This window comes from Chamaea fasciata, unplaced genomic scaffold, assembly GCF_029207755.1.
Source record: "Chamaea fasciata isolate MVZ Bird 193981 ecotype frontalis unplaced genomic scaffold, bChaFas1.0.hap1 SCAF_1, whole genome shotgun sequence".
Lineage (NCBI taxonomy): Eukaryota > Metazoa > Chordata > Aves > Passeriformes > Sylviidae > Chamaea > Chamaea fasciata.
The window spans coordinates 102,790,673-102,806,484 of record NW_027094086.1 but is presented as its reverse complement, the minus strand read 5'-3'; the positions used below and the strand labels follow the sequence as shown (position 1 = coordinate 102,806,484).

Sequence of the window (15,812 nt, the reverse complement as noted above, 5' to 3'; positions counted from 1 at the left end):
GCTTCAACATGAAATACTGACACTACTAACCCAAGTGTTGCCACCTAAACTTCCCAGAGACTTGAACTGACCATGTCTTGTCCCATTTTTCCCATTTTCAGTTTGGGCTGTTATTTAATTTCATTTCATCTTCCTTAGAGGTGAATTACGTGTTTCAATAAGCAAATCAAATCAAGGACTGAAAGATATGAATTACAAAAACTCTGTTGGCCCCATCCAAATTCCCTCATCACTCTCTTTCCCAATAGCCTGGGCACCAAATAAAAGCTTTCCCTGTGAGTGTGCATTCCAATCCTCCTTTCCATGCAAGAACTTGTACTGCTCCATTTTGGTAAGCCACTCTGTGATGTTTTAGGTTTTGATCAGCACCAACTTCCCCTACACCCCCAGTTTTGGGGTTTTTTGTGGTTTTTTTTTTTTTTTTTTTTTTTTTTTTTTTTTTTTTTTTGTTATTAAACTGCAGGCTGCAGTTTAAACAGACAGCCCTCCAAGAGACACTCCCAACAATAATGCAATTATCTTGCTCCACTTTTTGCCTTAAAGTAAATCTGGCATCATCTTATCTACCCCCAACTTTTCTCTGATTATAATGTGTTGTTTAATGGAAAATATTTGTTTGAAGAGAGACACTGCTTGATGCACATAGCCTGCAAATTATTTCCCAGTAGCCTTAATCCCACTAATCTCAGCACTTCATACCCTTGGATATTTGGAATGATGAGGAGACAGAACATTCCTTTTTTTTTTTTTTGGCATTTGCTTCATTTAAGGATATGATTATATTACCAACACTTTCTCATCTTTACAATTTACAGCTTTTTTTTTCTTGTTTTTTTTTAGACCTCCATTTCCTGTGCGAGATCTGCCATCGGAACATTCTTAAGGCACACACCTGAAGATCTGTCACAGGATTTTTCAAAATCATTCAAGAAAATGTGTTTTCTTCTGTTTTAAAAAAGTCATTTTGATTGCTAAAAATAAAAGCCTTTCAAAGTTCTCTAAGAGACGCAGTTATACACTTGTTTTAGTGTATCCCAGTTTTACAAACTCAAGTGTCCAACACTGTCAATTTTCAGCTCATTTTCTGAAGAGAAATTGCTTGTAGTTATTATAGTTTTTGTTTTAAGGAAAATAAGGTATTGTCCTTTTTTTTGGTGGGGAACTAACCTTGTTCCCACCACTTTAGTTTAAAAGATGAAGCAAAATTATAATAATAAGTAAACACTTCTTTTAGCCTGGTATATTCTCCCCAAAATGAAAACAAGTTACCAGTCTGCCTACCACTGTCAAATGTCAACTCTCATTTCATGCAGAGCACTGGCAATTGTTTTTTCCACACAAAATGAACTATTACCAAAAAAAGTTAGACATTAATTGTCTTTTTCTAACCTTCTACAGGAGTAAAACATAAGACTTTATAACTCAGAAGAATTAATATTATATTAAAGAATTTAACATAATATTAGTATTAAAATAATAAAAGGAATATTGCAATATTCTTCCAAGGGGCACTTCTGCAAGTACCCATTACAAGGGTATTCTAATTATTTAATTTACAATAATAAATTAATTCATCACCAATAATGTTAATAATTAAAGAGAAATTGCAGACACAACAACCATTCATATCATATGTGTAAGTAAGAATAGTCTGACTGAGATAAATTCCTTCTCCCAGGATATATTTTAGGCCTGCATTATGAATTCAATAATGTGTGGTTGCATCTGCTAGCCAGAACTGTGCTATTTTTAATATTTCCCTGGATAACAAATGAGGAAGTGCTTTGACATAAAAAGCTAATGCAAGCAAACAAAAAAGTTACTGAGAATTCAGAGTGGAAACTTAAGGAAAAAAACCACTGAAGTAGAATAAAGTGTGCATTACTGTCAGATGAATTCATGCCATTAAATAGCAAGAGCTTTGAGAACGCTGGCACTGCTCTCCAGCAGCAGTCTTTACCAACACTACCGGTGTAACCTTGTCTGAAAGCATTCATGTTTCACCTTCTGCTCTATCCTGCTGTTGTTTAGTGTCTAGAGGGGAGGAGTAATAAGGGCATTCAGGCATACAAATTCCTGTTGTCTTGCAAAACTGTGATTTTATGTTTATGAGAAGAAACATTTTAATTAGGCCTTAGGAAGAGGAAGGAGCTGGCTCCCAACAATGCCTGCTAGTGCTCAGCTATGCTGGTCAAGCCCATGAACCCTCCCAGGGTAACATGAAATTTGAGCTTCAGGCAGTTTTTTTGCCTGACTTCTGGAGCATCTCAAGTACACAAAATGGTTCTGAAATGCCACGTCCTTCACAGATCAGCTAAATCCTTACAGAAGTTCAGCTGCAGGAGGCAGGTTTGGAGTTTGCATACCAGCTCCTCTGAACTGTGAAAGGCTTTCCCAATTCTCAAGGGATCAGGTTAGTTTTAATAGCAAGCGTTCACATGTAATAAATAAAGGTTTATTTCATCCCACCCACAGAGAAATAACATATGGCAAATAGCACTTCATGAGAGTCCCACCAAAGATCTGTTGCACATATTTTAAGTGATAGGCAAGTGATACAGGAACCTTATGACAGTACTCGACAAACATAGCCTTTAATGTTAATGATTCCATCTTATATTCACACATAGTTTAATTTCTAAGAATAATTAGGCAATTGATATCTCCATCTGGCTCAAAATGCTTGCTGACACTTTTTAAATCAAACATTCTCATCAGTCTTCAAACTGGATATTTCAAAATTAAAAATATTTCACATTCAGCCATCAGTTATGTCAACTGATGGGTGTTTGGGGTTCAAGATGACACTTTTGGCAACTAAAGGAGGCTATGACTGCTGCTAACTTGCTGTCAGTCACCCTGCAAAAAGAAACTCAGCTAAATTAGGAAAACTGAAGTTGAAGTCATTCCACAGAAAGAGCTATACTTTATTCCAATTCCTTTGAATAAGGACTTTGGAACCCCGAGATGACATATTGCAACCCTAACCACCATTAACTATGCTGCTGTATGCCTAGTTCATGACTTGGTTTTGTCAGGGACTTCTTGAAAAATCTTTGAGTAATCCCTTAACAGAATAAAGAGAATAAGAAGAGCACATGATCATACTGAAAATCATATGTAGTTTGGGTGCTAACTTTACTAAGTAATTCCTCTTTAGTTTGATCCAATACTGACACTGTACTTCACAATAGAAATCCAGGCATGAGCATAAAGACAAGTTTCCTTTGACAGCAGACAGGGGCGAGTCAGAAAAGACAGATCTTTTGCCACTTCATGAGACCTTCCTCCTCAGCAAGCCACCACCTATGGGAGTATATGGTCCCCACCAGTTTGAGGAAAGGGCTCAGTTACAACCCAAGCTTATCACTTACTCCCTGTTCTCAGAAATGTTTTTCCTCTAAACGTGAAGATTGAATTCTTTTTACTAGACACCATGCACCATCACCTCTACAACTCCAGGAATTACTTTCATTTTCGTGACATTGTTCTGAGTATTTCCAACAGCTCTTTTGGGACCTGGCCAAAAGTGTACTTCCATCCGTTACACAAAGTGGGTGTCTCCAAAGCAGAATGAAAAAAACATTATAAATCCATTTTAAAACACTGTCATCCTTCCCTCCATAAATGAAAGATTCCAATCAGTCCTGTAGATACTCAGCAAAGACATGAAAAGGCAAAGGTGTGTCTGAAAACTCAGCAACTACCAATGTCTGTTCTCTCCATCATCTTTTTCCCTAAACAAGAACTCATCATACTGCATTCCTTCTTTCTCTCCCAACTTTCATAAATATACATGTACCAATAAAAAAAAAAAAAAAAAAAAAAAAAAAAAAAAAAAAAAAACACCAAAGCATATCAGAATTGGTACAAAAATATACTGCATAATTTAGTATCTGCAGTAGCAAAGAAAAAGAGTAGTACAGTAGTAGCATAAAAAAGCAATATTCATTTATGAGACAAAGTGAACACAGAAGAAACATTAACAGAAATATCCCTGGTACAACATTTCCTTTCCAGCAGAGGGTATCTTTATAGCTCTTACATACACTAAACCACAGCTCTGGTTGCATGAGAGATTTTTTTATTGCACCTGAAATGATCTTTATGACTTGGGATTCATGACAGAATAAAGTAATGAAAACCATACTGTTACAGTGTGTCAGAGTCTGTGCAGCATTATCTATTAGCATATCAGCTTAAAACTTCTCAATATTTCCAATTAAAACAGTTCCTTTTTGATTTTATGTAGCTAGAGGTGAAAAAATAATAAAATAACATTAATGCTATTTTTTGCAGAAATACATAAATAGCAAAGTTAAGGATGGAAAGTGGAGGCATAAAGGCTAGAGTGAAAGGTATCAAGAGACAGTTGTGGCAGTTCAAAAATAAGAATAGAGAATCCTGATTGCTCTTGGTTATTGAAAAAAAAAGTAGTAGTTACTGTTCATCACATTTAAATCTCGAGTTAGAAACTTCTTTAAAGTTAAATTAAATATTTATACAGGAGAGCTATTCTGTGATGCAAATAAATCATTAATCCTAATGTCAATAACAGAATTTTAATCCCATTAAATAAAGATTTTTTTGTTTCTCAGATATGATTACTAATTCATAGTGAAGATTAATCCGTTTCATTTGACAGTAGAGATTTCCCCAGATTTTGCTAAATCTGTTCTGGAAAAAGACAGAGAAAAACAAATCCTACAGGATACACATTTGTTTCACTGTCATTTGGGTAACCACAAGGACTAACTTTGGCTTGCGCTTTTAACACTTTTAAGAGATCCCATACAAAAATTAAATCCCCTTGCCCACACTCCCAAAAAATTCAGTGTAAGCCATAGCTAAGAATATTACTTACTGGTCAGCCAAGACCACACACAAGCTGCTTTTATCCAAAGATACTAAATACAGGCAAGACACGATAACATTTTTTAACATAATTTTAACTTGTAAATCTCCCATTGCAAATGAGCCTTCCCTTTTTTTTCCCTTAAAAACAAAGAATCTAAACTTGAAATTTGTTCAGTAGTTAATCCAATTAAAATTTTCTTTTGTAAGTGTCTAAGACTCCTTGCATTCCAAAACCTTTTAATTAATATCGAGCAAGGGCTTTGTTTACCCTCCTGGATTAGAGCCTCTATCATATCTCTGCACTGCTTTGGTACTGGAAATGAAGAGAAAGATGATGCCCTTTTTGGCATTGTGCCTTTCTTTTTCTCAGGAATTAAGGTCCTTTATAGTCAACTTGCATTCATTTAGAGAGGCATTACAAGTTAACACTAGGTGGGAATGTTTCATAGATAAGCAAGTTCATTACCATTTATCCCTGTGAAATTAGATTAAAATGTTGTTCTTCCTTTTTGTGTGACATGGAGAGTGAAAGATATTCTCCTCCCTCCCTCTAATCCCCTTCTTTCTGTAATCTTCTCCTATTTAAAACTGAGAGAAATTGAAAGGTGTCTAGTTTTAATTAGATCCAAATTTGCTGACTTTCTGGTTCTTGTGTTCATAGCCTTGATAAACTGAAGTGGTATCTACAGACCATAAAAACAATTATTGGGTGATAACATGACAATTTATATGAAATTTATTAGTTAATAAGTAGTGAAAGAGTGCCAATAGTCTCTGCAAAATTTATTAAAAACAAATTAATTCAGTTGCTGAAAGTTGGGGTGGTTTTTTTAAACCACAAAAAAAAAAAAAAAAGGCTTCTCTTACAATTATATTTTTTCTTTTTTAGGAGAAGTTTCTGTTCCCAATACAGACGATATTGCACACACAGAAAAGCCTCCTTCCTAGTTTGCATTACAAGTTCTTGCACTGTTGATGCCAATGCTGTATGCTTGTAAATGTTTATAAAGGAAAGAAACTTTTAACATGAGAATAAGCAAAAGTTACTGGTTCAAAGATTAGTTTCATGTTTATGAATGAGAATGCATCTGCTGTGCTGCTTTTAAGAAGCTCACATCAGTATGAAATACTATACAACTTTGTTTTCAAGAGACCAATATCGTGCCTACAAAATAAAGGTTGATATAAGACAGGTACAGAGCCAGCTGCAACAACCTGAAAGTCTCCTCAGCAACTGTCCGAGGCCCAGCGGCTTTTAGCACTGGTTTCACCAGCCTGGGAAGAATAGCAATCAAGCTACACAGATTATGCCAAGATAACTTTTATCACTTAATCAAGTCATATTTGGCCAATAAAAGCCACAAATTATAACACAGTGAGTATGAGATGCTGACTTTGGCCCACAGAGCTGAACTGTGGGAAGGAAGATAAAAAGCACTACCTTCAACGACTTATAGTAAGGTGGTAGTAGTCATGGAGATACTAGATAAAGTAAAAATGTACTCTGAATATGAACCACACTGAAAATGTTTTGTTTACAATGCTTAAGTTTAATTAACTCTTCTATGACAACCTTGAAAAACCATCTAAGATTAGATATATTGTAGAAAAGAGCAGTCATGTTTGCAGACAGACTTGAATCCCCCATTAATCCAACCCTTTCTGAAGTCCCAAATGAGCTAGTAGCAGCCATCTAAGAGGCCGTAATCTTAAATGGTCCACCAACATCTTCTCATAGCTGCTATTACTGTGAGTATTTAATTCAAATGCCAGAGGTGGACACAAGAGTCAGTGTTGAAGGCAGTCATGTTAAAACAAGGACAAAACCCCCACATCGGAGTACCAAGCTCTCAGAGCAAACTCCAGTTATATCACCAGGTGGGGGGAAAATTAGGTACAGACCTCAGCAACAAGCTGGCTCCCCTAGCACAGACATTTGTTTCATGGACTTGATGGGAAATAGCATTTACACATCTGGAGGAACCAAATACGGGTGCTTAAAATCTTTTGGCTGAGATTAGCGTATCAGTTGATTCAAAAATAACGCATTGGTCAGAGCCAGAAATTCCTTTAAACAAATAAGAACTATCAAATCTTTGCAAAGTCACAAGACCATGTCAAGAATTAATAAATAGGCTTAGTGTGAAACTATACTCACCTGTATAAAAGCTACAAAAATGCTGAAAAATTGAGTGCGGAAGGCACAACATAATTCTGCAATGTCAGATTTGATTAATCTCAACACATGAGGGGAAAAGACTATATACTGCTTCTACATACAATGAAAAATTGCAGAATAATAAAAGGCTACAATTGCATTTTCTTATGGCAATCATCTTTTAGAGCAGCCATTGACTCCATTAAGAAAAATTCTATGAATTCCTAGCCCTCATAGTCTGATCTGTTTTCTACAATCAGGAAAGCAAGATCTCATGCATATTGCAGATACATACACACACAGACTGTTAGAAAAGTACTCCAAGTAAATCAGAAATGACCTTGCTGTCATTTTAAAAATAGTGGCAAGTACAATGCACATTTACATTCCTGGCCTTGACTATCAAGATTATCCTTGTAATTCATTCCTCCTCCATCAGAAATGATCTCCTGATATCCTTTCTTAAAGGCGGGCTTTCTTATGCTAGTCCTTCTGTAAAGTCAAAATGACAGCTATACATTTAGACTTTAATTGTTTGGAATATTTCTAAATCCATGCATATGTTTTATGTTAGCAGCAGACTTCTACTAATTATTAGCACCAAGCCGACTACCTAGAGCTGAAGGTTAAAGACAATCAGAACAAACAAGAAAACAAAAAGGAGAAGCAGTTAAATCAGAACAGACACATTAATATTTATGAGAAAAAACAATCTGCCAAAAGGTGATCACTTCCTTTGATTTAATTTGAGGGTGAGGAGAAAAACAGCAGTGCAATGGACATATGAGATTTTGAGTATCTGGAAAATCTCTAAGTATGGTTGCTCATGAGCGCTTATTAAAATCACAGTGGTTTTGTTTGGAAAGGTTTACTATCAGACAAGAACAAAAACAGAATAATAACAGAGAAAAAAAAAATTAATCTATCACTAAATGAATGAGAAGTGACAATTCCAGATAAGGAAATCACTGGAAGCAAATGTCCTAAGGTCTAAAGAAACTCAGAATCACAATGAAGACATTCATATTTAATAAATAAATATTATTTTGGTGAATGCATAACAGTTACAAGAAACAGACCAACCTTTCAGGTGGTGAACAGAGGGAGAGTAACATTCTGGGCAAGTTTTTTCAGAGAGTGAAGTCTGTTGTGCAGAAATGACATATCATGCTCACAAAATAATACCATAAATTGAAATCTAATATTATTACCATTTAATGCTTGCCAGGAATAGAGGAAAAAGAGGAGCAAATCCATCCCATAGCATAATTCTCTAATCAATTCATGGACAGAATTGTCTAAGCCTTTGGAAAGAGCTGTACTTGCAGACCAGAAAATATTTAGTCTCCAATTTAAGATTATGGTCTACTGGAGTTGACACATACATGGAAATAAAGACCGTTTAAAGACCCTATTACATCCAAAGCAACACCAGCTTGAGCTATTGTCTCTACATGAAAATAGTAATACGGTAAAATTGGAGATTGGTTATTTCCCCTTTTCCCTGGAGACTGGAAAAGCTATGCAAAAAACTATCAGAATAAGTCTGCAAATGTACTCTCCACCTCTAAAAGTAAGTCAAGCACCCATCCTCCTCTCTCTTTCTCTCCCCCTTTTTTCTTTCTCCAGTTCACTCTTTTTTGCCAGGACTGAAAATGCATATTGCATTCTGGGGAAGACAATGTTTAAATTTTTCTTAGTGAAAGAAAACCAGAAAATACTATAAATCTTTTAAGCATGCCTTGTGGTTTTTTTGCATTTTAACACTCAGCTGTCAAAAAAGCTGGAGCAAACACTTAAACCTTTCAGTGCTTCTCTCAACATAGCTTCTGAACTTGAACTACCCATTCTGTGAAGGGAAATATTATCTGAGAGATTTCAGAACAAGCTAATATGAATAGAGACTTTGCTGAACCTGTAATCCAGCAAGTGACTGGGCATCATCTGGGGAGCCGTAGCCATTATCACTGGTCAAATATTTATCCACTACACTCAAGAAACCTTGGAAAGGGCTCAGACCTGGAGCTGGGACTTAAGGTATGAACCAGAAGAGAGAATTCAGATCCCTTGCTCATGCCTTTATTTATGTTTCAGCTCTATGACAAATGCAAAGCAGCAGAAGCTGATCTGACATAAGAAGCTAGTGGGCATTTGACCTGATTTTGCCCTTTAACAAAAATGAAAGGAAGATAAGTTTAATAGGGAAACGACATTTTATGCAGCCTCTTTTTCCTCAGACTCAACAGGATGCATTCAGAAACACTCTTGTGTTCCTAAAATATAATTAATCTACTGCATTTAAATAAGAATATAAATTTATATTAATGATCTATTAATATAACTCTCAAATGAAGTTATTATGCAATAATTTTCTGAATAAGCCCTATTATGTAGAAAGACGTGAAATATCCAAGAGATTTACATTTAAAAAAAACTACTCCTAAACTTACTTTAAGATGTGGAAGTAAATTAAAATCAACAATTGTTTCTAACCATTTATTTTTTACAATGGAAGTCATCTTCAAAGTACCTTGTACTGCATCCAGCAGGGAAGGGAAAAGGCGTTTATATTTGTATGTTCATGTGTATGCAAAATTTGATTATATGTTAACTACAGAGTGAAGTTTCTTTAGATATACTAAACTGAATGAATAAAACCAGCACCCAAAAGTGTTAAATTATGCAAAAGAAAAAAAAAGTCAGCTGCAGAATATGCCTCAATAGCAGATGGTACTTATACAAATTACTTAAAAGCTTAGAGTAGACAGCTAAAAAACAAACTCCAAATCATACCAAACCAAGCAACCAAAAAAACCCAAAAGAGCTTATATGAAGGATCAGTGTGGAAAAACAGGAAAAGTCACTGGAATAACCCAAGCAGAGAAGTTGACTCAAACTTAGTCTGTTTCATTCCAGTGGATTGCTAGGAAAAAATACCTTAACACAAATCCAACTAAAAACAAACAAAGCAAACCCGAAAACAAAGGAAACACGGGAAGGGTGGGCAAGCAAGGGCAAATAGGGAAAAGCTTTTGTGATTGTTTGTTCAAAGTCTTTTTGACAGAATAATTTTAGGGCAAAACATTAAAACTTGCTTTCCTTAAAAGCTTTTCAGACCTGACCATAGTTTGGAATATTTGCAAGGAAGAGTTACTGAACTGCTATTTTAATTTTCTCATTGTCCAGGAGTTACACAAATTCTGTTCTGGAGGTGCTATATTTGACACAAGACAGATAAACTGCTTTTTGCAAACCCATGTTGAGGTTCCAAAGAGCAGTGTTGATCAGAGTGAAGTATATTCCTATCAGTACCACTCCTAAGATCCTTTGTCAAATGAAAAAGCCTCTCCCAGTTACCTTCCCCTGCTACCAGTCCTATAAGAGAACCAGGATCCAGCTCTTTTCATGTCTTGTCCTAAAAAGTCATCAGTTCACCATACAGGAATAAAGATTAAAAAATTATTGCCTATATTCCTGCTGGTTGAAATTTAATGATGATCAGTTTATGACATTTGCCTAAGAAAATGAGATGCTCAAAGAGGAATTTTAGAGAATCAAAGAATTACTAAGCTTTGAAGAGATCTCCAAGATCCTGGAGTCCAATCTTTGATTGACCTCCACCTTTTCAGTGAGACCAGAGCACTGAGTTCCATGTCCAGTCATTTCCTGGACATCTGGAGGTTGGTGGCTCCATCACCTCCCTGGGTACCCCATTTCATCTACCTAAATGTTTATCATCATACTGTAGAATCATTTTTAGGGGTTAAAATTGCAATATTGGCTGTTGCTTTTTTTTTTTTTTTGGGGGGGGGTTGGGTTTTTTTAAGCAAGCAAAAACCCCCCAACACCATTAACAAATAAAAAGTCTTTGATATGTTAAAGTTGAACAATGACAGCTGGTGAGTTTTTGTTGAGTTTTTTTGTTTGCTTGTTTCCTTTACCTCCATATAGCACTTTTTCAAGATTACATTTTATTAAGAAAGTTAACGTAACATGCACTCATTCTGACTGTGTAGGAGTGAGATGAACAGTCATTAAAATGGCTCACAAAACTGCAGGAACCTCTTTTTTCTTATAGCCAGAGAAAAGAAAATGTGACAAAGCCTAAGACAACTCATGCCAAATTCAATTTGCCAGATTCTGTTAAAAAAAAAGAAACCAAAAAATTTAAAAACCAAAGCCAAAACCAAACAAAGCAAAAAAAAAAACAAAAAAAACCAAAAAAACCCCAAACCAACAATAAATTAAAGAAAAAAAACAGAAAACCCCTCAAAACCCCTCCTGATTTTACTTCTATTATCCCTCTAAGTCAAGTAAAGAGATACATTTCCTCAGTTAAGGGAATTTATGTTCATAGCTCATAATGAATATTTTAACTGATGAGAAAACTTCCCTTTTGCTCATTAAAGAGAAGGTCCTTATGAAAAAAAAAAAAAGTTCTGAAAATTTCTTAACATTGACTTAGCAAGAAAAATGCTGGAAAAAAAAATCTCTCTCAATTAAACTACTCTTCAAAACTAACAAAGCCAAACGTCACTAAAAAAGCCAAAAGCCTGCTTCTTATTTCAAAATACAGTAGCTCATGATTTTTCTTCTATAGATCTGCATGTTGAGGCTGTCAAGTCTCATTCGCTGTCTTGCAAGTTCACATATTCAGTCAAATGAATTTTCCATCTGTTTCACTCTAAGGAAAGTACTGCACAGAGTTCTTTCCCTTTTCTGATGTACTTCTCCAGCTGTGAAGCTATTACCAACTCAAAAGGGATAGATTTCCATTACAGTGATTTGAAGTTGTGTTCCAGAAGCCCCATTATGTCTAAGTTCTAAATAAAAGTAATTCCTATTTATATGATGATTTAAGTGGTATCTTTGCTTTCCATTTATAGGCAATCTAAATTTTGTATAGCAACATGGAAAAAAAAAAATCTTGTTTTCACACACGCACATCCAAAACCCCTCAAACAAACAATGACAAAGCCAAACCCTCAAATCAAGACCTATATTATATAATGCTCCTGATTCCTGTTCATTTACCCACCACTCAGATTTGCAAACTGGTACTAAATTTCTCACCTTCAATTTTTAGGAAGGCTTTCCAAGTCTTAAGATTATGCTTATGCACAACCAATGATTTGATTTAGCTCTCATCTCCTCCTGAAGCCATCTCCAATTCAAACAGAAAGCACAGTCACAACTTCCATAATCATCACCAATCAATTTCGTTCCCAACTGAGTTTCTAAAACAGGAAGACAGTTTCATAATGACAATATAACATAAAAAGCACTCTAGTCCCTCTGATCCACCCATTTCAGGCACAACCATATAGCTACAACTCCTGTTCTGTCCATCTATTTGACTGGAAATCTCTCCTATCTGAAAATTATCCCAGGACACCACTAAAATTCCCCTGTCAGTAGAAGAGAAAACTCTGCTTTAAGGCTTAAGTTATGGTATATTTCAATTGTAGGTGGTTTTTTTTTCTAATTGAAGGGAAAAAAAAAAAAAAAACAAACCCAATGAGCCTTTCAAGAAAATTTAAGAGACACTGAACCACACCCACACAAGGATGGGTATTAGAAAGATGGATTAATAGAAAAGCATTACCTGGATTAAAGACTAATACCAAGAGAATTATTTCACATGACCCTAGGGAAACACTGTTTTGTTTTTCCTACTTCCAGTGTGGTTTATTCTTCCCAGATTAACAATCTTCCTGTTATACATTTTAAATCAGTTTAGGCACAGTAAATAAGTGAGCACAGACTCAGTAAAGTCAATGATGCAGATCTTGGATTTGACACAGATCACCACCAACTGCATCAATTCTTGGCCTACATCTTTTCTCTTTAGACCCATTCTCCCAGATGCAAGAGCTTGTAACTACTACACGTTGGTTGGAACTAGGTTTATTTCATTTTTTACTACTGTTAGACTAAAATATATTCGAGTAACCAAAAACATTTTCTTCCATTGCAATTCTCCCACAAAGTAACTTCATGTTTTTTTGACTCACAGCATTGTGTATCAGAAGAGATTGGAAGAAATACAAAAAAAATTTCTTTACTGAAATGGATTATAGTCTGATTGTATTTTATATAATATTGCTGATATTTCCTTATTTATAATCTTCCGCATTTCAAAGGGAAAGTGACCAAGAGAACTTGTCTAGAACAGCTTAGACCTTAGTAGGTCAGCTTCTCAAGTCCAAGATAGGAAATTTTCTGTCCCCATCCTACCCTCCCCCATTTATTTTATTTAAGCTCACAGCTTAGATCAACATTTTTAAAACTGTAAACAAAGGAGACAGAATGTAGAAGTTGTGTGCTTGAATATGACAAGGCTGATGATGACACCAAGTCTTTTGTCTCTAGTTTTACCACAAGGATTTCTTGCCATTTGCGCCATGAGTAGCACAACTCTCATTAAGAATCACCAATTTCAGAAGTTTAAAATTACACTCCTGGCCAAAAAATATTTAAAAAAAAAAAGTGTGCTGAATTTTATACCAATTTAAGCACACATCCAAACCATTCTCTTCATCAAATCCTAGCTATGCCAAGGGTATGAAGTCAAGGCAGAAGAATCTTCTTGCTACATTTTTCTTTCCCACCCTAACTCAAAACGCACCCTGTTCTGCTTCCTGCTCCCTTTCCTTTCCCTTCTTTCAGCCAAGAGTCACTGAAAATTCAATGCTACCAAGAAGCCTTCAAATTCACAATTTTATCACAGCTCACACAGAACAGGGGAAAAAACCCTCACACTCCTAAATATACTGTATAAAGACACTAACAAAGTCAAGGAGTTAATGAATCCTCCTCAGTTTCACATTTGGGCTGTTATCTCTGCAACTGCTGGGTTAAAAGGATCTGTTTTCCTCAGCAAGACTGAAACTCTGAAAATCCAAATTTGTCACACATTTTGTAGGTCATAGGTCCCTCGTTGAAGATAAAGGCTCTATGCCCTTTCACACCTGCTGCAAAAACATATACTCAACACTTGCTTGGCAAACCTTAAAGACTGTTAAAAAAACACATGCAGAAGACCATATTTATTTATAGTTTTTTGGCAATTCATCCCCTTGATGGGAGCTACTCACTGATGGAAGCATCAGTGTCTAGAGTTTAGCAGAGTGTGAGTTTGCAACCACCCACCACAAATCCTTGCTCAGTAACCAAAATGCTTTTTTGTGCCACTCATTTCCTTTATTTTTCCTTCTACCCTTCTAACAAATCTTTTGCAGCTCCATTGGGCTACTGTTTACCAACCTGCAGAGCCAAAAGTATGGGCAACACACCTCTGCCTCTGTCCTGCAGAGGAAAGAGCAGGACAAGATTCCTGTCCCACATCCTGACCACCTCAGCCCCTCACCCAGGTAGTCTCTCCTAGCATTGGAGAGGCAGAAAGAACAAGTAACAGAAGGATTTTATGTTCTTAGATACTTGTATAACCATGAAATTCAAGTTTATATTGAAATATTTAAAGACTTACATGACTTGGGTGCAAATTTCCTCTAGTAGAGTGGGATGCAACAAAAGTTCCACCTTCAAAGTTAAAAGAATTTTCTCAAAAATACAAATATTGGGGTTTTGCTTTTCATTCTTTTTCAGACTGAGGGTCCTAAGTTGCTCATTAGGGATCAGAGCAGCATGAACAGCAACACAAACAACCCAGACCACAAAAACCAACCAGAAACCTGAAGCCATCCTGGCCTCAAGCTCCAAATACCTGAGTTCCTCTTACTCTCCTGTTCTCTAGCTGCAGTATATCACAGCACTATCAGATCAAGAGCATGTTCATTCCCTTTTTATACTCTCCCTCTACTTTTCACCCCACTACTTAAATGAGGGCTGTGTCTCTCCAGGTGTGCTTGCTGGTAGTTGCTGTGATAGCAGAAGCAGTAGTGAAAAACACCTGAGCACAGTGGCTCTGAGAACTTCTCTTCTTCCACCTCTTCCTGCCTGTACATTGTTAGTCTAAAATTGTCTGAAAGACAAATAAATCAAAAGAGAAAAAGTCACGTTGAGCACTTAATGAAATGGGAGAAACATGAAAATCCAGCCACTAAGAATTAGTGTGTATGTGGCCATAAAATAGAAAGGCAAAAAACTGCTTCACATTTACATCTCCACACCTTCTGAGTGGCTATTCAGCTAAGAGCTTTATCTGGTTTCTCAGAGATTAAGCTTTCCTTGGCTCTGGCTGCTATTGCAACCACGGCAATGTTCGGAAAGGAAACAAGAAATTGAAGTTTCATTTTCTGGTTTTCTAAGTCTTTAGCAAACAAATTTTAAGATTAAGCTATGACTTTCATTTTTTCCTGTATCTCCTACTCAGAAAGGAACAAAATATCCCTGCTTGTCTCATGCTCCTTTTGGAATACAGGCATGTATTATCTTACAACCAGCAGGTAAAAATAGAAAGAAGGATGTCTCCTGTTGTCTGCTTTAAATTAACTCATTTTCTTCCACTTTGAATCAGTTCTTGTAATTTTTAATGCAACTACACAGTGTTGCACTGTATTTAGTTGAATTATTTACTGCTGGCATTGAATATTTGTGTCTTTGTGGGAAGGCTAAAGGAAAGAGGATTTCTCTTGCCTCACAGCTGAATGCAGACAACATTTCAACTTGTTTGTGATCTCAATTTAAAAAGAAAACAAACACCTAGCTGGCACCAAAAAAATTTTCACATACCTGAAGACTGATCCAGTGCAATTAACTCTTTGTATTCCAGTCATAGTTGAATTTATAATGCTTATGAAATACTTCTGTTTTTTCCAAAAAGCTCATATGGAAA

The 15,812-nt window shown here is 35.9% G+C and overlaps 1 protein-coding gene across 1 annotated transcript in view; it reads right to left on the bottom strand.

Moving 5' to 3' along the window:
• Nucleotides 1-14,982, bottom strand: part of CNTNAP2 (contactin associated protein 2) — a 765,857-nt gene extending 750,875 nt beyond the window's left edge. The window contains exons 1-2 of the mRNA XM_066189178.1: nucleotides 14,928-14,982; nucleotides 14,742-14,771 (exon numbers count right to left, since the gene is read on the bottom strand). Coding sequence (XP_066045275.1) covers nucleotides 14,742-14,771; nucleotides 14,928-14,982 — 85 coding nt within the window. The remainder of the gene's footprint in view (nucleotides 1-14,741; nucleotides 14,772-14,927) is intronic.
• Between the last annotated feature and the right edge of the window lie 830 nt (nucleotides 14,983-15,812).